This window comes from Pseudopodoces humilis, chromosome 4 (assembly GCF_049639895.1).
Source record: "Pseudopodoces humilis isolate 2021_Gansu_Grassland_sample_001 chromosome 4, ASM4963989v1, whole genome shotgun sequence".
Classification (NCBI taxonomy): Eukaryota; Metazoa; Chordata; class Aves; order Passeriformes; family Paridae; genus Pseudopodoces; species Pseudopodoces humilis.
In genome coordinates this window covers 51494027-51516231 of record NC_142203.1, presented here as the reverse complement: position 1 = coordinate 51516231, position 22205 = coordinate 51494027, and the positions used below count along the sequence as shown (strand labels likewise).

The 22205-nt window shown below is 36.1% G+C and overlaps 1 protein-coding gene and 1 long non-coding RNA gene across 5 annotated transcripts; one reads left to right on the top strand and one right to left on the bottom strand.

Annotated features, from left to right (window-relative positions):
• Positions 1–532: 532 nt before the first annotated feature.
• Positions 533–18991, bottom strand: ZNG1A (Zn regulated GTPase metalloprotein activator 1A). 4 transcript variants are annotated; one of them, XR_001331462.2, is made up of 15 exons: positions 18813–18990; positions 17652–17738; positions 16686–16782; positions 15450–15541; positions 14317–14376; positions 13224–13261; positions 9927–9973; positions 9106–9192; positions 8253–8297; positions 6580–6636; positions 5703–5754; positions 3799–3867; positions 3633–3698; positions 1705–1812; positions 533–1041 (listed from the first exon to the last, which is right to left on the bottom strand). XR_001331462.2 is itself a non-coding variant. In XM_005522707.3 (15 exons), the coding sequence occupies exons 1-15, from the start codon at positions 18922–18924 to the stop codon at positions 968–970; spliced, it is 1110 nt and encodes a 369-aa protein (XP_005522764.1). In that variant the 5' UTR covers positions 18925–18989; the 3' UTR covers positions 533–967. The 4 variants fall into 4 exon arrangements, 3 of the variants coding, with proteins under 3 accessions (XP_005522764.1, XP_014107865.1, XP_014107866.1); XM_005522707.3 differs by having other exon boundaries at positions 1705–1831; positions 18813–18989; XM_014252390.2 differs by lacking the exon at positions 1705–1812 and having other exon boundaries at positions 18813–18991.
• Positions 18992–19168: 177 nt separating this feature from the next.
• Positions 19169–20677, top strand: LOC148184505 (uncharacterized). The gene is made up of 3 exons (XR_015772436.1): positions 19169–19408; positions 20063–20145; positions 20568–20677. It is a non-coding gene; the product is annotated as an uncharacterized LOC148184505 (long non-coding RNA).
• The last annotated feature ends 1528 nt before the right edge of the window (positions 20678–22205 follow it).

Genomic DNA, 22205 nt, shown 5'->3' with positions numbered 1-22205 from the left:
AGCAAGCACTGTAGCTAAAAGTCCATCCTTCAGAACTGCATGTCCTAGAATTTTGTTTGCAAACATTTTTAATTCTACATTATCTTCTTGCATTGGCTCATTTTGCTTTCACACAGCTGTAGTCAAAATATCCCTCTAAAGCTAAGAGGTACTAGAGGATGTACAGGGCAGAAAGTTCAACTCTAAATTGTAATGAATAGAGAGATAGAAGCTGCAGACTAACTTTTCAAAATAGTGTCAGAACCCCATAACAAATCATACAGAACAGCCTGAACTCAGTGGGAATGTGCAGTCCCCAGTTCCCCAAATCCTGAACTGGCGGGGTCATGGCCTAGGAGATCGAAGAGTTCAGCTACATCTTTCAAACTGCTGTCTATGTGGCCAAAGACTGCATTCACAGCTTTAGTGGAGACAGCATTTACTGCATGTGATCTTGCGCCTCTGCTACCTGTGTATTTTTAGTTTCATTATACAACAGGTTTAGCAGAACCTGGGATGGTTGCATACATTCAAAAAATCACAAAGCAAGTGGAAAGAGATGGAAGGCAGTTTAATAGTAAACACTAGACATTTTGTACTGTGATTACATCACTGACAATAATCTCTATTGCTTTATTCCCAGTGGAAGAGAGTTAGCAAGAGAAAGCACTAGGCTTCAAATGTGTTTCCCAGATCCCTACAGTAATGCTTCACGTAGAACATAACAGCCTTTTGCCTATCTGCATTTCTGCACAGTTAAATGATGTTGCTGACACAGCTTCAGCCAAATCCAAAACAGTGTTTGATTCTAGACTGTTATAGCTAAACTTTAAGCAGTAGATCAGCTGGAATTTGGAAGACTTCAGGGTTTAACTATTGCATAAACTGCAAGAGGATAGAGAAACTACTACAGTCCATGCCACTCAGTCTCTTCTGTCATAAAATCCTTGCAGGATTATAACAGACATATAATTTTTATAGTTTTATGTCAACTGTTTCCTTGTTCTTCTCTCACAGTGGCTCTGAATACTTCCTTGATAATCTCCTTGTCCAAGTTCCTGCCTGTAAAGAAAAATAAAATATCTAACTGTATTTTACAGTGCATTACAAAAAACCACACACAAGTAGCTTCTGCTAACCTAAGAAAATGTTTATTATATCAAGCAGTAAAGAATAGCAGTATTAAAATTAAGGCAACAACAGACTGCAATAAGGGAAAGAGGAAAAAGTAGGTTATTTTTGGGAATAAAACACTTTGCAAAGCAAACAGAAATAAATAGAAAGCAGAAACATAGAACCTCAGCACTGCAAGCTTTTCAGAAACAAAACTGATTTAAAACATTTTAAAGCTGTAATAACCTTCCTTACAGTTACTAAGTATTTGATCAGACATGCAAACTATTCCCATCACCCAATTTATAATTACAGATTTTAAAAATAACATTAAATATGCCAACATAATTTATGAAAGTTTACTATGTTATTGAGTTAATATGATTTTTTTTTGGTGGCACTAATAGGGATAGTGTACACTCCTCTCAACTGCAATTTCGAACATCAGGAGGTTTTGATGGGTAAACCTTTGAAAGGGTTATGCTGAACATACTCACTGTACTTATTCTGGCCAGTTTAGCCTGATGGCTTTTCACTGGCCAAGTCAGAGGACTGTCTGTGAAAAAAACATCTTCTTAAACTCAAACATGGAAATATCTAATTTCCTCTTACCAATTAGGACCAGCCTGTTCATTCTCTTTTCATCTTTCCAAGCTACTGAAGTCTCTTCTAAGTCATAGAGCTCATGGACACCTTGGACTATCACTTGATGAGATTTGCCTTGAATAGATACCAGTCCCTTATCAGAAAAATAACTGTTAGGGTATATAAACAAAACTTTAAAAATGAAGTATGTAAGAGGGAAAACAAAACTTTCAATCTAGTTCAAGCAAGGGATAGTATCTCTAGCAATTATGCACTTGTTAGTCAAAATAAACATCAACATATCTACCTATAACATCCATTTTCACATATGCTTGTTAAAGGCTAAGAATTAGTTTTTACCATACTTTGCTTTCTGTTCCTCATTTGTCAGTACCTAGCCTGCTCAAGCAAAATTAAATGTAATCATCTATTATGTCTCTTTGAATACTTATATGGTGTTTGACATGGAAGTCCATGAAAGCCTACCTGCCAACAAAATTATGTAAAATAAACAAAAATGACTTCGCATTAGTCCAATTAAGCTCTTATGCTTAATATATTTACTATTCTGAAACAGAATCTCTGAATATTGGAGAAAGAATAAATACTTGTAAATGAAGTAAAACAACTAGAAACAGACTTAGAAAGGATTACGGTCAGTGTGAGTCCATTATCCCAATTATCAAAAGCTTTGGAAAAACAGTTTTCATCACTTCATAGTACAATGTTCTAAAATATTTTAGTGGAATGCATTTTCTAAAACGTATCTTATACTTTCTGGAAGTTCCCCCAGAATTTTCCTTAAACCAGGACACTTCTCCAAAGAAAGAAAGAGTTCAAAATATTTCATAAAATCGGTCTACATTTGACCTATTGGAATTCTATGACTATTATTGCCAAAAATGACTATGGGTAAAGATAAAATATAAATATAAAGCAACAAACTTTGGAGCCTGTTCTGTAATGAGTTGCCTGGAGTTCATTTGCTTTGGTGTATTTGTGACTGAGGGACAGCACACATCACAGGCCTCACATCTCATAAAGGATTAGTTTGATTACAGTGCTCAATATACCAAAAAACATACTCGTGCATGGCATTACTGCTTTTCAGGCAGCTTCAGATATGTGAGTGGCTACTTTCTTCTGTTTGTCAGGAAGGGAAAGACAAGGATACTCTAACTTTGTTGTTGAAAAAGCAAAAAGACAATTTTCCTTCCGATAAAACTAAAATAATTACATTGCTATCTATGATGGTCAAATGTTCTCAGGAAACAAACCAGAGCTTTACTTTCTTACATTTCTTACAGCCTGCCAAATGACTGACTTGATTCTTGTTTTTTCATTATTTACTTCACTGCTTGGTATAAGACAAATGAAAATAGATCCTGAATTGTCACCTATACTCCTCTCAAAACCAAGCAACTGAAAAACATATGAAGTGCCTATGAAGATGAATTCTTAAATGCATCTTAAAAATGCATCTTTAAAACTACAGCCGGACAATATTGTAAAAAGTTGTTAATTGTGGACCACAACTACAACTGCATTCCTGTATTAGCCAAATTGAATTTCTGCACATTATGGCAACAATTTTAAGTACACCTAGCAATCTATAGGATCCAATCTACATATATGAGATGGATGGTATCTTTCAAAGCAATGGAGGTGGAAAATGAAAAGTGATTTAACTATGGGTTGATTTTTAACCCTGCCACTGATGTCTGGGGACTGTACATCTGCCCTCCCCATTCAAAACAAGTAGGATCAATGTTTGCTCCTCTGCCAGCTCTTTCTGGGTCATTCATGGAATGACAACTTGCTACTCTCCATTTCTTCTGCTCTGCTACAGTGATCCAGCTGCACCTTTGATAGGTCCGTAACTGACAGCACACGGCACTTTTTTAGGTGTAAAGACAAAAAGCACAAAACTAAGAAGCTGATCATTTCTAACTAACCTTCAGTCTTATGACATCCATGGTGCACCCAGTCCTATCTTTCACGTTCTTCTCCCATAAAAGATTCTATGAAAATAAAAGTTGTTTCCATAAACAAAGTGGCATGGGATGAATTTCTATAAAAAGCCACAACGATTTTTAGAGTTGAAAGTGATGTATTACTTACCTGAATAAAGAGATTTAAGTTTTCTTCTTTTATATTCCCTGGAACTTCAAATGTTACTGTAATTATAGCCTGCAAACAGGAAGATACACTTATTATTAGCAAACTGAATAAACAACTTGTAACAATAATTTCAAAAAGTGTTCTTTATAACTTGGCAGCATAAAAAGGCAAGTATATGACAACCTCAAATTTAAAAAAATAATCTTTATTTCTGTTCTGCTCTAATTTGCTAAACTGAGCTCTACTTTTTGTTTCTGTTTTGGTATGCACTTATATGGCATACACAATGCTTTTAACAGAATAATGCTGTTAGCTGCTATCATGTAATTCTTTGCTGTAGAGACTACTATGATCAAGATTTCAAATATGGTTAAGAATGCTATTTTTTTGGCATAATAATCAACATAGTTTGATTATTTTTATAGTATTATTTTATATAAAGGGCAACCTGCACTTACCTCGTAAGAAAAACTGTTTATAAACAGACTATGTAGGAATAGATTCAGAAAATAAAGATGTCAAAGCAACCACCAGCTAACTCCTCAGGATCAGTTATCAAAAGAAAATTTGAAAATAAAACATAGTTTAAAATTAACAATTTACTTAAAGAAGATATGGGGGGTTTTTTGTCATTATAACTGCTCAGTGGTGTGGAAGAACAGAGAAAGAATTATTTCCTATAACGCTTTCAAATTACAACCTTCGGATGACTAGTCTAACCAAAGGAAAAAAAAATTAAAGCAACAAGCAGCAAATGTTTGTCTAATAACCAAGTAAACTTATCTAAACAACCAAGAGCTAACACTCTGAGCAGCTTCAGAACACAGCAGACCAAAGTTCACTGTGCTCCAGTGCAGTTTGTTTCTGTTGACCTTCAACACGAAGGTAGTAAGCACACTTTGTTGTACGAGGACTGCAGCCTACTGTGAGAAGTGTTCTGCCCTCATTTATGCCTCAAGTGTCTCAACAATAATCTTAAATATGTGGGTGTTAAACTAAACAGAGATACTAAAAATGAATTCTGTCAAATGGCTCTACACTACAAAATTAACAATGATCTGATTAATAATACAAGGATACTATAACTCATTTAGGAAGGCTTCTACTTAACATCTCTATCTACTTTAGGGATCTATTAAGATTCTGTAACTGAGGGTATTTAAGAATTTTGATTAAACTAAAACTATCAGCATTGTCATTGTAATTATAATAAAGCATGAACTGATTTTATATTTAATCTTTAGTTCCAAAATTAGATTATAATTACCTTTTCTTGTTTTCAAGACTAGCAACTTCACAGTTAAAATATGCAGTTCAAAAAGAAAAACACAGGCATTGTATGCATTGTATTTTAACCTGACAATTAAATTTAATTATAGAAACTTTCTGAAGGAAGCTCACTTTTCTAAGACACCTTAAAAAAATATAAGTTTTTACTTTTTTGCAGCCACTGAGGGGACTTGTGGCCTATGGATGAACCACACCCACCTAGGGACACCCCACGGAGGACTGTGACCCACAATTCAACCAGAGAGATTTTGTTTTGGACAGAAAACCTATAGGACTATACAGACAGGCTACAAATTCAGAACTTGTTTCTGCAAATACCTGAAAAAAATGTACTTCTATTTGGTTCAGTAATACTCCATGTGAATCAACAAATTACGTGACTGTCAGGAGCACTGGAAGCTTATAAGCTATTTTTGAAAGTGAGAATTAATATAGCCATTTAGAATCTATCTACAACAAAACAAATTCTTTTTGTGTAATCTAGGTTATCTCACAAATACTTTAGAACACATTACTCCCTAACTGAAACCTTCTGAAACTGTAACAAAATTAGCATGCAATATTGAACAGCCCTGTTATTGCAAAAACATCAAAGCAGTATTTTTGGTAACTACCTTATCTAGATGCGCATGTGTTGTCTTTACATGCTCAAGCTTTTCCTGCAAACTGAAAATAAATAAAGTTAAATAGTACATTTTAGTAGGATGAGCAAAATGCCATTATTTCAAGTTTATAAAATGCCAGTATTGCAGAGCGAAACTGAAATATCAAAGATAGACTATAAATCCAGAATAAACTTCAACAGTTAATTCAGTTTTAATCTCAAAATTGAAATGTTTAATTATATTTGTTTGATATAGTTAATTGTTTGTGTTAGAAAATTAGAGTTTTTCAAACAAAGATAATTACTGTCCTGATTTGCAGTATCTTCAGCATTAAAAACATTTATCCTTCAATGAACACAACACCCTTGATACTCCTTTGGGCAAAAAATGGCAAACTATGTTAAAGCAAGAAAGAAAAAATAAACCACTAGAATTTATCAAGTTAATAGATGTTGGTTTTTTAAAAAACTTTACAATTATTTGAAAATCAATAAGAAAATGTACAAAGACTCTTGCTTGAGAGAATGAAACCTGTAACACTAATTAAAATATAGCTTCCACTTCTCAGCTGTAAAGCGCAATTCCATGCAGTGTGCCTGCTAACTTAAAACAGATACCCTCTACTCAATAAAGGAACTTGGGAACTTCTTCCATCTAATATTACCACTTTTATTATAATATTATCATAATACTAATTCTATCTAATATTACCACTAATAAAGCAATGATTTTTAAAATGTGACTGTCCTGGTCTAGACAGGACAGACTAAACTAGAATTTCTAACAGAAACTCAGATGAACATTCAAGCCAGGACTTCAGTGTGTCTGTTTCATACACAGATATTTTTGATATTTTTTCTAATAGAAGACAAAATTATCACCATACCTTACTCCAGATAAACTGTCAAAAGCATGCAGGTCCAAGACATTAGAGAGATCAACTCTAAAGAGAGGGGAAAAAAAGAAAGCTTTGTATTTTTGATGCATTTAAATGTCAGGTTTTAATGGTGTTCACTGAAGCTTATGTTTCTCTTCTTGTCTATCAGAATTAGTACTTAGCCTTACTTTTGGATATCCAGTGGTTGGTACTGTCTTCTACAAAGAAATGCTGTATTTATTTACACAATAATATGTAAGCACAGAAACAAAATTTTTAAAAATACAGTAAAATACAAGGTATTTCCAAAAATATGAGAAAATCCCTTTTACTGGATGCCCAAATAATATTTTCCCTAATGGGAAAAGGAAGCCTCTCAAGGCAGACACAAACTCCTGGAATATAGGAAACTTATACTGACACACTGTTAGCACACAAAACTGAAACAACTTTATGAGGCAAGCACTACTATGAGGAATTTCAACTCTACAATTTGAAACAGACAAATGAAAAATACAATACAGAATAGGCAGTACTGATCATATCTCCTTACAAGAATGGCTACCTATAAACTTGCATATGAAACTTCTCTTCACAAAGCAATACAGACTACAGATTTCACTGCTAAATAACAACTGTTAGCTTTTCAGCCGCAGTTAATAATATGTGGCTAAATAAAAAGAACATGAGAGGTGAAAAAACCCACCTCTGGAATACAACCAGAATCATTAAACTTTTACATTCAACAGTAGTTGTACCAAGCAGTTTCTAAGACGAAAGACTTTCAATGGAGTAAGAAACAATTCCTGTGTAAAATTCATGACCAGCTGAGTTTCAGTTGCTCTCAGCAGTGTTCTAAAAAATCACATAGAACCCTGCCTTTTAAATGTGGGCTTTTGAAGGACTACCCCCATCTTAAAAAGGGTATGTAATCAAATAACATGCCAATAAATTAATTTTGTGCTTATTTCACACTTGGAATGTTTAATAACAGAAGAATATTTACAAATAACAAAGAGCTGTCATTAAGGACTGAATCTGAGGCCCACTTAATCTCACATCCATAATATAGTGCTAGCTGGCATCAGACACCATACAATATGCAAAGAGATCACATGTATCTCCCCCTAATGGACATCTAAAACACAAATCATGTAGTTTGGTATCTTCTTCAAAATTAGTCCTATCTGATCACCCAACAACATCAAGTATTTTTCTCTACAATTTCCAGCTATATTTGACAATACTTTTAAAAAGCCAAGTATACTTTGTTAAGGTTATGAGTTACCTTCCCTTTAAATCTGCTTAAATAAAAAACCTATACTTTACGAACATTGACCACCACAATCTAATAACTGATGCACAAATCAGTCCTAGCAGTTTGGAAGATGACACTGCTTGGTAAGAGGGTTGGACAAGATGACCCACTGTGCTCTCTTCCAACCTCACTCATTCTGTGATTCTGTGATATGAACACTAGCAAATAAAAATATAAACTAAAAATACACTTTTACTTCCTGAAAAAAAAAAAAATTCTAAATGCTTATTCTTAAAATAAATATTGGATTAAATATTTCTAATTCAGTAGTTTTTTCAGTTTAATAAAGCTGATTTAATAGAGCACTTTAAACTGTCACAAAAGAAGCAGGATCTAGTACCTAGTAATAGTGGCCATTTAATACCTTGATCTTTGCGACTCTAGAATTTTAACAAGTCCATTTATTGACCTAAAATAAAACAGAATTAGATGAATTAGAATTAATTAGATGAAAATACAACTGTGATATATTGTTCAAATATGTTAACCATGGATAGGATCATGTGAAATAGCACCCCAACTCTGTTACCAGTTTGTTAAATACGTATCAGATATGGACTGAGATACTTGATTTCCACTAACAGCTGGGAAATCTCACAAGTTCTGACAAGATACCACCAGTGAGAACAGCATTTTCCTATCCAAAGCTATTCATGATACACTCTGCTCAGCCTAAGCATTTTTATTTTCATATTTCAAACAATTAATACAGTCACAAGGTATTTAAAATTTTTCATTTTTAATTTGGTTTATCATGGTATTGATAAAGAGTAATGTCTTCAATCATTAATTTGATTCAGACCATTGGTTCTTCTGCTCCATGAAAACTGTTTGGGACTTCCTCCATATATCTTTGCATTTTCTAGTGAACTCATATTTACTGAGTGAATTCGTATTTTTTTTCCACTTCTGCTAAGTCTCAAGAATGGCAACAGCTGCACAGAAATGCAAAAACATAAACACTCAAAACAAAGGCCTTTCCTTAGTAAGTAACATCAAATCTTAAACAGATAGACAAAATGCTAAGATTGTTTAAGCACATAGAAGTACTAGAATACTTTTAGCAAGAGGCAGTCTCTTTTCCTTTATAAGCTTATCTATCTGTATCAATCTATTAGTGAGATGAAATTTCTATTCTAACAGCAGTAAAGAAGTAACTATGTTTAAATTAATTTTTCAGGCAGTACAGTGTTACAGATATGCCAAAAGTTTCATACCTTACAGATGTTCTGACTTTATTCAATTCTTCCTCTGAAACCAAGTCTGTTTTATTGATGATTATAAGATCAGCCAATGCAACCTGCCTATATATTAAGGAAAAAACAATAGAAAAAGACATCACTAACAAACAAATACTTTATCTATAAGGCAGAAACATCATCTCACCCATGTCCCCTAAAGATAGTATGAGCATTGTTAGTACAGAAGGAAAAGCATTAATCCAACTAGAACACCATGGAGAATGATTAAAGTACTACTAACTTCTCCTCAGTATCTTCTTCTTTGCCCTAACATATCAAATGAAGGCTTGCTAGATTCTTTTATTTCAGGGTTGATTTGTTTGTTTGTTTGTTGGTGTCTTTTAAGTCATCTAATCCAAGATTCTTAGTGATGTAACAACTTTACAAATCCCTATTTGTCTTGCATGTGGTCCTTGTAATGTGATACTTGAAGTCTTTCCTTTATGAAGGCTTCAACTGTTACAACTACCCTTAATTATTCTGCCTCCACATTTATTAAAAAGTATTCGTCTATCCCCAGTTCTGCTTCAAGCAGGAGAGATCCCAACATGAAACCTTTAATTCCACCAACACAGGTGCTTCTCATTCAATTAAATAAAATCCCCTCACTATTAAAATAGAAGAGTCAGTTCTTGGCAGAAAGACCAAATGAAGCATGAAGCTACTTTTCCATATTTTACCTCATTACACCAATCTAACTCAGTTTAAGCAAAGCAGGAGAAAAAAGCCCTATAAAAGAACCCGTTTCCAATGAACTTTTATACAGTGCAATTGCTAACTTGATTCTACATCCATACCGAGATGCTTCATTGATAAGGCCTTCTGGTTTCTCCTCTGTCAAGTGCTAAACAAAAATTAAAAGAACTGGATTAATTCCAAAAATTAATTTAAATTAATTTGCAATTAAAGAAAGCCAAACCCAATTCAGTTGAGGTCTGTTTTTCAATAAAGTATTGAGGAAGATGGCATCTAGAATCTTTCTTGTAAGTGATGGTGAGAAAGTACATTTATACATTCACTATTTATAATTTATAAGATTTATAATTACCTTAAAGAAAATCTTCTAATTAATTTTATTATTAGAATGCTAAATTGGGAGTTGGGAAACTTTCCAGTATTTATTTTAATTATTTTTCAGCTTTACAATGAAGTAAGAAAGTCACCATGACATACAGTAACTATGAAAAAATATATCTGGAAAAAAAATGAAAGCTCAGTGATTTTACAAATGAGAGCAAACTCAACTAACAAAACACAGGCTAGGCTTGCAATACATAATTTCATATATGTAACTTCACACTCTTTTTCTCTGGAAGACTGTACAAGACAAACTGTACTTTGATAGTAAAAACTGGTAACTTTTTCCAGGTTTTATGAATAAACCACTGCTCTTTGGCAAGTTGTCCAAAATCAGGAGCTACAGGACTCTCAGTATCATCTCCACTTATCTGCCCAAGCTAATATCTTTACAGAAGAATTAGTGAAAGGGAAAAAAATACCTGCATCTCAAGCAGCAGCGTAATGTTTAGGAACTCAAAGCCTTACTTAACTTAGGCACATCAAAAGACTACACTGAAGCAGCAAAGGTCTAGCTACAAGTTATTTTCTGCCCACTCTGCTATGGAGGCAGCAATCTCTAGGAGAGAAATGTCACAGACATCTGGAGGAAGTAAAACTTCAAACTGATGTTGGTTGTAATATTAGTAAGAACTTGCCACTTATGCTTACATCTCTAGGAAGGTTAGAGTCCTGTGCATTCCTTCATCAGCTCTAAATGTATCAGGAATATTACTTTAAAATTTCAGTTTCAAGTTACAGAAATACCAAATTAAAAGTTGAATCAATTGTCATAGGAAATTATATAGATTTCTAAAAACCTAGGATTTTTTTTTTATTGGAATTATCAGGCATCTAACAGTATTTTACTAGAATAACAAAAATAAGTTATTGCATACTTTAAGTCTATAATGTAAAAAGAAACAAAACTATTCCTGATGGCGCACAACCTAAGCAGAGCATAACAACAAGATTTCTCTCAGGAACCTCTCCTCTGACCTTTTCTTTGTAATCCTCTGTGTACTGATTCTATTCAATTAATGTTTAGGTTTCTTGCCCTGAAAAGAACAACTGTCAGTAGTCCAGGTGTGAGGTCCTGCAAGCTGAGGACTGAAACTTCAAGCTATCCAAATATTTCCCCTCGATTAAAGAAATTAGTACTTCAGATTACTGTGTGACAAATCTGTTAGACTGATAACCCATGGTATCAATTACCACTTCAGTTTCAATTTGGCTGACTGGTCATGAGGATGTTTGTCAGTTTTTCTTGTGAAAAGAAAAGTTGGTTCATTGAAGCATGACATACTTAAATTGCTGTTCATTATCTCAATGTCATTAGTTGCATGGCTTTCAAAATTCTTTGAATAATAAGCAGCTGTTGAGGTCAGGCTTTGCAACCAGAGGAACTAAACAAGTTAGCAAGTCCTTTTATACAAAGCCAAAGTCATTTACTTAGTACACAATTGAGGAAGTCTGAAGTTCCTACTATTCTGAGTAGATGTCAGTGTTTTACAGGTTTACTGATTAGATAATGTATGTTTTCATCGAGCTGCCAAAGGTAAGAGTAGATAGAAAATTTGAATGTTTCAAAATATTTCTGTGTTGTTTATGTTATATTAAAGTCCAATATTTTAAAAAATTAATTTAAAATTTATTTAAAATAATTTTCAAACAGTAATAATTCAGTGCTGCTGTGTGCAACACAATTATATTTGATCTAAGACAATAATTCAGCACTGCATGAAGAACAACATTTTTGCAAGGGATAAACACATGTGAATTAGTGTGAGGGAACCCAACTGAAAAGGGACTGTCCTAAAACATGGTATGACTTCTTGCGATGGTTGAGCTGATTTAGAAGACTGCTCCTGCTCGGAAGGGCAAATCAATCCCTTCCCCTCACTCTTCTACCAACTCCTCCACAAAAATTATTGCAGAACACAATGAATCCAACTTGCAAAACTGTATTGCTATGAGGCTAGGTTTGTCCTGTTCCAGTCCAACACAAATCAATGAGAGGACAGGACTGCTACCCTTTTGGCAAATCAGCTATTAAGTAAGCACAAATGAAAGGAGAAACCTAAGTAATCCAAACAAAAAAAAATCTTGAACAGGAAGAATCACTCTCTTATTTTTAAACCACTGTTCTTCAGTTCTCTGAGCCATCTGCAACCATTGTAAATGCGGAAGTATTGAAAACACTTCCACAGCATGGAATTTTTATATGATGAAGGCATTTTGTCTAATGGCCACTTTTTTTTGAATCCTGCAATAATCAATACCCAATCAAAGCAGTAACCTCCTAAGTTATTAAGTTGCAAATAGTTATATATACCCACCTATTACAAAAAAAAACCAACCAAACAAAAAAACCCCAAAACACAAACGAACAAACAAACAAAAATAAAAAGCTGAACTATTTAATCACAATTTTTGCTGACCCAAGCTCACTGTTCTATATGTCTGCTCTTACATTATACCATTATACTTTATATACAGGTTACTCTAATAACTGCTCCTTTTGTCTGCTTCCATATAACATTTTAATGTGAAGCAGTACTAGGACACCTGTGCTTTCATTTCTCCTCACCACAGCTGCCATTACATTAGTACCCTTCCCAGTCTGAGCCCTAACTCAGTTCTTACCACACTGGTGTAAGACATCTTGTTCTCTTCTTTCAATAACACAGACCAATAACCAATTTCTCCATTGTTTTTACAGCAATCCAAACGCCTACTTGGATTAAAAGCAAGATTCCTGAGTAAAGAGATAGAATTAAAAAGCCATGTACTTTGCAGCCTGGCAACTCTTGTCAGGCATTTTGCTGTGCCTGCAAGACTCTGAATTCCTGCAAATATCAGTACTTCCTTGTGCCCATTCAAAACACAGTAATAATGAAATACATCCTCATTCAATGTAAAAGTAACAGCTATTCTTCAAATTAATTAATCCACATGAACATTACTGCAATAGCTGTTCTAATGCTGGAGTTTTAAACCATCTAGTAACAAATCTGGTGACTTATATAGCAACTTACCTGCAATCCATGCTTTGCATCAACAACAGACACAATACCTAAAAGATAATATTAAAATGGAATAGAAATGGGCTGGAATGAGCTGACAGTTTAACAGCTTGCAAGCCTCCTGTACAAAGGTAAAAATATCAGCACATTTACAACTAGTTATAATAAATTGGAAGCATTGAAAATATCTGAACATTAAACTTGTTACCTAAATATTTTTTTTATTCACTGTCATATCTGTGGTAGTAAAATGTCTACCGAACCAGGTGAGAGATAAATTTCTGCAAGTAGATGCCTCATCTTCCACAAAAGGAAATTGGCTGAGGTATGCTTTGACAGAATATTGAAACAAATTAAGGGACTGACTGACATATGCAGCCATTCTGATGGTAAATGACCAGGAATTTGCAAGTCTCTGGCAGAAACATAGGAAGCTCCTTCTTATTGAACTCAACGTTTCCTTTCTTGGCTACACGGATATTACACAGACTGACCAAAACATTAGTAGGACATTTTTTTAAGCCAGGAAGTATTTTTTTTTTCCTACATTAAAAAAAAATCACACTTTAACTATATATAGTGATGATTTATCTTTCAGTAATCTCAGGTTTTTATTGGAACACAGCAAATATTAGACCCAACAAGTATAATAGGTGAAGAAAGCAGAAAACAAAAGGCAGAAAAATCCAGGTGTTGACAAGTTATATATTCAGAAAAATAGGAAACCCTTTAGGAAACACTGCATTGCAGGAGAAAGAGGGGAAGGAAGAAAGAGATAAAAAGCATGTTGTAATGTTAGGCCTAAATGAAGTTTTATAACATCTAGCTAAGGAGATTCCTCCCCCCGCTTACATCACAATCAAGAGCTGTCCATATCTGATCCCTTAGAAAAGCATTACACAACTTTTGTTGGATTTAGCAAGATGAAACATCTCACCAATCACCAGAATAAGGGATACCTCTGTCATCAAATCTGGCAGTGTGAAAACCAAGCGCATACACTTCTTAATATTTTCTGAAATTTACCTTAAAGCACCAAGAATACATTACTCTAAATCCAGACATGAAATGCCAGTACACAAGAAAATAAGCTTGCACTTCTTACCATCAAGATAGATGTCACTTCCCAGCTCAGAATCAACCCAGAACATGGAGGCCACAGCTCCTAAGAAATGCAGTATATATACCATTTCAAAATTGAGATTTTTCCAGTAAACTACCAGCACTGAGGTATTTCATAGAAAAACTGTATTTGTAGTGCTAACAATAAGATCAGTAACTAAAGCCACTTCAACACCTAAAACTGTCCACCTGAAGTGATATAATGAAGTCCTTCAAACACCGCTCTGTATCAGACTCAAATACCTGACAGCTGTTCTAGTGCTTACTCGTGCAAGATATAGCAGGGACCACAACATGAAATCATTTTCTGGTATCTATTGATTTTTTTTTCAAAAAAGCTTAATAGTTTTCCAATTTCACTCAAACAGAATTTGTGTGTAACACAGGCCAAATCAATGTCCTGTCTTTTGAAGAAAATTACTTTATAATGACAACTATTTTGCAGCTTTGAGCTGGAAAGCACCAGTCTCCAAAAGGAGAAACAATCAAATTTCTGATAAGAATTTCCTTCCCCCTCCATCTACAACAGATTTTTAATGTGGATGGTTTAGAGAGAACTGTTTTCAATAGCTATTCCTAACTCAAGTTTAAACACCTTTCTATAACAAATATTACTAAAGAGCACAGTAGGATTTTGTAAAATCTATTACTGCTCTTTATGAAGAATGTACTAGTCTACTTCACAGTATATTTTATGACTTCACAAAATGTAAGGTCTATCACAATCAGTGTAAGAATACAACAGATGCTAACTATTTAGACTTTAAAAGGAGGAATGTAGAACATCAAAAGTTTACTGAAAACTGCTAGTTTCATAGTATGCTTCTCTTTGCTAAGCCCACTGTCTTCTCGAAATGGAAATATATTTTAGCTGCATTTCTGCTAAGCTTTAGATTCAATTTAAAGCAAATTCAACGAACAGAACCCAACCAAACACACAACCTCGTATTTGCACCTTAACCAATTCATTAGAGTCTATACAACTATCAAAGCATAGATGCCTGACAACTCACCACTTTATTTTACAACTGTCAAAGTGAATTAACTGGTAAGCAAATAAGCAGTTCATAAAACCAGAATAATTATCATGGTTATGAAAACTGTAAAGTGAACTACCTGGATCTGCCAAACCAGTTGTTTCTAACAATATATAGTCAAATTTTCCTCTCCTTTGCATCAGGTTCTCAATTGCTTTCACACCATTGTCCCTGGAAGAAAAAACAAACTTGAGAACAGAGAAAATAAACTAAAGTATGTATTTAAATGTATCTTCTAATGCAGAACACAGTGACAGTATCATCAAAGCAAAGTTCTGAAGCAGGACACTTGCAGACTTACAGTCTACAATGAAAATTTAGTTATCCACTGATATAATATTAGGCAAATTTTAGTTTTCTGTTTCATTTTAGTCTGAAAATAGTATTTGCCTAATCTCTAAGGTGATTTAAAAATTTGTTTTCAAACAGTGAACAACCTGTAAAGGACAGTAGGGCTGTGCAGATATATGACTATTTGGTTTGGCAGCTGATATTACAGAGGTAAGGGGTGAGGTTAAGCATATTGCCTTGCCTTTTTGCCTCACCTACACCAAGATGAACATGTGCCATTTACTTAAATTAGAGCTGATGAAGTCAGCCTGAAGCAGAAATGTCTAGCATTTATATGAGAAACCAATGTATATAAAACATACTAGCAAGACAGCATTCCTTATACCCCAGAAAAACAATCCAATAAGATCTTCTGTTTTCCACTTACTGCCTATTACTATTTAAGATCAGTTCTCCCAAATTTTCAGGAGAAACAGGCCATAACTCTTATTTACAAACTTAGCACAAACAATTCAGCATTGAAACAAACAGGGTAAAAAACATGTCAAAGAAACAAATATTCTCTTGCTTTTTAACATGATCATCAGCTTATAGATTTGGATATTGTGTTTCATTAGGTCACAAAAGGTTTTCCATTCATCCTTTTTGATGAATACAATATTGCAGTAGTAACCAATGTACAAGGAAAGAAGCAAAGTTAAGTATTTTGTGAAGAAACAGTTTACCTGAATCTTCAGCTCCCTATATGGAAACATAAAGTACTAACAATAGAGGGACACCACTGCAGTGGTGCATAAGCTGGTATTTAGATTACTTTTCTGAAAGACACCAAGTCCAAATCCAGTAAGGCAGCAATAGGAAATAAATTTTTACCTCCGAAATTCCAATTGTTGTTTCATCTGACAAAAGAAGTCTCAATCAATTTTTACCATCAGTTTCAGGAATCAAATCCTGGCTGTCTTCTCCCTTCCTCAATTCCCCACAAAATCCACTGCTAAGAACTTGTACAATAGTCCTTACTTACTTTACTGAACAGCACAAGCAGCCATTTCTGAGCTCCAGCCATTCTTCATAGAGTTCTCCCCCTTGACTGATTGCCAGAGATTTCTCCAAGGCACTTCCTGAAAATACAAGTACTGCTATATTTTTGTATATTTTGTATACATCTACAATCTTGCATGACAATGCCTGTAGGAAAGAGGTATGTGGATTACACTCCTCTCCTCTGATCATGTGTCTGACATGTTCTTAAGAAATCTGTATTTTCCATTTTGAGAAATTTAAAAGCCAAGACAAAGATGATTCCACAAAGATCAAACCCTACTGGATGATAGGACATTGTAAATGCCACAAACTCTGCTAAAAGAAAGGGACGCCAGCCTCTGCCTCCATATCAAATAAAGGCTTTGTCTGTACATTTTATTTTAAGCTCCGTGACCAGAAAAGCAACAAGAATCTTTGTTGATGAAAACAAACAAACAACCCCCCACCAACACAGTGTCAACTGTAAACAATGTAAGCTTCTGACTATGGTATGGATATTAAATTATAACTAGAAATTATAGCTAAAAATCCTGAAAGCAAAAAGTTCAAAGAACCATAGTCATCAAGCACACATCTCCCCATTTTCGTGGTCCAGGATAATTTGTGATCTGCAAATGGCTGAGGGGAAAGGAAATAAAAGAAAATGTCACTTAGCATCATATTAATTTCCATTTGCTTGAAACTGAGTGGGACAAATGGAGCTATAGCTTCCAACAGGGTGATATATTTATTTTCTTTAATCTGAGGGCCCGCATTTATGTGCAAAACAAATTAATGCATGTCACTATTTTATGAAAACCAGCAAAAAGATCTTCTGCCCTTCTGAAGTCTGAGGTACATTAATAATTTTGGTCATAGGTTTAAAATTACAACAGTCTTGGTTTCCAGCAGCTTATTGTACTTGTCATTTTGTGGCAAAAAGAAAGGTTTCTGCATGTTTACATACCTTCTCCGAATTCATTCAGAATAACTGCAATTCTTTTATTATGCTGTTCTGTCAGTATGTAATTTAGAAGAGTTGTTTTTCCAGCTCCTAGAACACAGACCACATTTATATTAAAATGTAAAAAAAACCCCACATAAATTTTCAAATAAAAAACTAAATACTGTTATGCATGCACATGTACACTTCAAGCAAAGCTCTTCTAAATAGGAGTTTTCATTCTAATATCCTACATTTCATAATAGTGATGTAGAATTTTATTAGATTTGTAGATATATTTGACCCCATAGAACTAGCAGGACATTAAATCTCAGTCTTAAATGACCAATTGTTTTTCCATTCATTAAGTGTCAGTACTTGATAAACTTACAAGTTCCCTACTAGCTGGGCTGTCTTTTCCTACAGAACTAACTTTTATGCTTCTCTTAACAAAAGGCACACTTAATCTTCTCCCTCTTACTGCCTTTTCTGACCAGTTCTGCCATCAGTTAACCACGGATGTGCTACAACTGCCTCTAAATGGGGCACTGCTAAAAAACTTGTTCACAACCCTTGCAACACCAGCTTAGGAGCAGTTTCATCCCATTCACAAGATGACAGAATTGTCAAGGGTGGAAGGGATCTCTGGAGATCGTCTGGTCCCACACAGGTGACCACTAGAACTAGGAAACCTTCCTTACTTGTGCTAATGATTTTTTCTGCAACGGTGTGATGTATACAAAGTAACAACTTTCATAGCAGTGATGGCGATCCTAAATGTAACAAGATCCTTACTGTCCATAACAGCGTAGCACTGTAACTCTACTGGTTGAGGGGTACTGGAAAAACGCCGAATCTCACGTTTTTCTGACTGCACTGCAGTCTGCATTTAACTGAGCCAAATAGTCTGCACTATTCTGACGTTAAGTGGGCAAGAGCCGTTTATCAATCGTGACCTGAACGAAGCGGCCCCTGAAAGCAGCGTGGTAAAAGCACCAAAGGGTGCTTAAACTGCTGCTCACACTGGCCCTGCAAACCCACTGGAGCGGCCGGAGGGCCCCGCGCTGCTCACCCGGCCTGTGGGCGCAGGCCCCCGGCCTGCAGCCCTGGCCCCGCAGCAGTCCGCCCGCCCGGGCCTTCCCTGTCTGCACGTAGCGCCTCCCGCGCGCTACTCCCGCTCCTCACCTAAGTACCCCGTGATGATCGTCACGGGGATCTTCCTGCTGGGGTTGGCATCGGTCTGCTCCGCGGCGTCGGCGCCTATCGGAACCAGGTCGGGACAGTCTTCGTCCTCCATGAGCGCGGACGGCCGCAACCGGCAACCCCCCCTTGGCGTCACAGTCCTGACGTCACCGGAGTGACGTCAACGGGTGGCGTCACGCACCGCCGCGCGTCGGCCCCAAGGGCACCTCCCCCGCACGGCGTTCTGCGCAGGCGCAGCTCGGGGGTGCGGGGCGGGGCGGTCTCAATAAAGGAAATTTTGTTTCGGGAAGTGCCGGCGTGTGTGGGGAGGGAGCTCAGTGCTTGTGTACCCTGTAACAGCGTCGGCGGAGAGCACGTGGCACAGCAGTGTGTCAATTGGTTCTTGAATGTCTCCGGTGGGGGAGACTCTACACCCTCTTGGGGCAGTTGTTCCAGTGGTCAGTCACATGCGTGGTAAAAGTTCTTCCTCATGTTCAGGTGGAGCTTCATCAATTTCTGCGTGTTGCCTCTTGTCCTCTTGCCTGGCACTACTGACAGGAGCCTGGCTCCATCCTTTTGACACCCTCATTCAGACACGGGTAAGCAGTGATGAGATCCACCCAAGGGGTCGTTTCTTCTTGAGTCTAAACAGGCCCAGCTCGCTCAGCCTTTCCTCCTAAGAGAAACACTCCTTTAATCACCTCTCTTGCTCTCCGTTGGAGCTGCTCCAGGAGCTCCATGTGTCTGTCTCTTGTCCTGAGGAACCCAGAAGTGGACACAGCACTCCAGGTGTGCCTCATCAGGGCTGAGTACAAGGGGAGGATCTTCCTTCTGTGACCTGCTGGCAATGCTCTTCCTAATGTCCCCCAGGATCCCACTGGCCTTCTTGGCCACCAGGACACACTGCTGGCTCATGGGCAGCTTGTTGTCCACCAGGACCACCAGGTCCTTCTCCAAGCTGCCCCCCAGCAGGTCAGCCCCAAGCCTGGTTCAGACCCACAGGATTACTGAAGGAGTCCCAGTGTGAATTACAAGCAGAGTGCAGGGTGCGTGTATGTGATTATTTATCCATAATCAAATATTCAGCAAGGTGAATGCTGGCTTTCTCTGCTCTCCATTAGGGACTGTGAGGGGGCACATATGATGTGTAAGACACAAATACAGTTAATTTTAACAGTGTTATGTGCTCCCCAGCTTTTGGTGGGCCATAGGTTTAGCAAACGGGTAACACGTGTTCCATTTCACCATGTCAGAAGGTGTAAATGTAGCAGCATTGGGAAGACACAGTGAAGAGATTGGCCTGATGCACGCTGATACATGCACACCCAAAACCCAGGTGGGTTTCTCTCCTCTCAAAATAAGGTTAAGTAGCAGTGGTTTGGGTACAGTTATGGTAAAGTATGCTGGGCTTTATCTTGTCTGTCCATCTATTATTGCCTTGTATGGCAATAAATGTACTTGGTATTTGTTCTTGACTCTTCCTATACTTCTGTAGGTCAAAATATTTCATACTGATCATATGATGATATTCCGCTCTAAATAGCTGGCTTCTCCTTTAGTCATTCTGATTTTAACAAGCATGTGAAAGTCTGGTTTAAGAAACGATAAAATAATTTATTTAATCCATCGATTCAGCTTATCCTTGGAGATACAACCCTATTTATTCCAATAGAAATACCCACAGTATACAGGCTGTTGATTTCTAGAGTTTTAGGACCAATGCATTATAAAATGCATCTTTTTGCATTCTTATTTCAGTGACTCAGATGATTGTCTTGTATGATGCATCCTATTTTAGAGGAAAAGTCTAATCAGCTTTTCAAAGCTGTATCTGCTACAACCCTGCCTGATGGTAGATGTTCTTGCTGTCTTGGAGCTGCACAGCTTTATAAAATTTTGTTATTAAGGTATTGATTTAAAAAAAGTACAAGATTGTGTAAAAGAGGAAAAAGTCAGAAAGGCATTGGGAATGAGCAGTTTTACATTGCAGTGCATATTAAGAAATGGGTGTAAGTTGTCTTTCAAAGTGAGACATATTTGTAATACTGAAATTTCAGTTACATGTCAGTGAGACATCTGGTATTTGGAAAGAAAGGTGATTAAACCACTGTCACAGTTCCGTAAGTGGTTCTGCTTTTCATCAGCTCACATAACACTGCTTATTACTCTTTTCTTTTGAACAAAATTAGCTAAAACAAATACTATGGTTTCTGGGTTTTCTTTTGGTTTCTTTAAAGTTTATATTTAAATACTAGAATTTTGCTGTAAGTGTTAGCTGTCCTTTCATTTCTGCTCAACCATGTAATAAAGTCTGCTTTAGATAGATGTAAAACCTGCATATTTTAGTGTGGTGGCAGCCAAATGAGCATAGCAAACTTAAATCTGGGTGGCACAGTTGAAGCGTTTTATTCTAAGATATTTGTAGACAAGACATACAACATCAGAAAGCAGTGAAGTGTTGCTGGGTACCAGGAAGTTTTATTTAATTATTACTTTAGTTGGCTGCACTTTAAATAACTTACTCCCTTCCCTAATACTGAAGATCTCAGTGCAAGCAAAGCTGTTTTAATGGTGGACTAAAGTGTTTAAGGCTTTAGAGGTGAATTATAGAAGAAGGCTATAACAAGAAAATAAGGAAGAGCATTACAACGGGATTCCTGATACAATAGCAAGGGGAGCATGATCTGAGCAAAACAGCAGAAGAAAATCATTGGCATTTCAAGAGTATGTTGAATATGAGTCTTAAAGCACAATAGGCCTGTGAGATGGAGGTTCCTGTATGATACTGCAAGTCAGTATAGTACAATATAGTTCAGCAGCTCAGAGAAAGGAATTGCAAATTCATACAATGATACCAGTTAACCTGCAAAACAATGACACGGATAGTAAATTCAATTTTGTAATCTGAAAATATAAACTGGCAGGCAGATGCATAGCTTCAGTCAGTATGATTTGCCTATTCCCCAGGGTACATTGACTTGTTTCTTCTCTTTTATCTGTTTAACTATTCCTGTATTAAGTTATTTTTATTTTCTTATCTATGCTTGCATTGGCAGTTTCTCCTAACAAGACAACCTTCTTTTTCTTTGAAGAATGCAGATTATTCACATGTCATTAGATCTTATTTCAGCCAGTGCACCTGCTTTTTAATACTGCTACTTTTTGTGGCTTATGTTCTCAATATGCTGTTATAATGTGAAACTTAGGAACATTGGAAAAAAGGTATGTTTTATGGTCAGAATTTAAATATCAGACCTTATCTAGCAAGCTGCTTTGTTGTATATAAGAAAATTATGTCAGGAAGGGAAAATTTTATAAGTGTTGTCTCTGCTATAGTTTTGTTCACTGTGAAGATGAGCAAAGGAACATTTCTGTCTGAGAAACTCTGATGTGAAT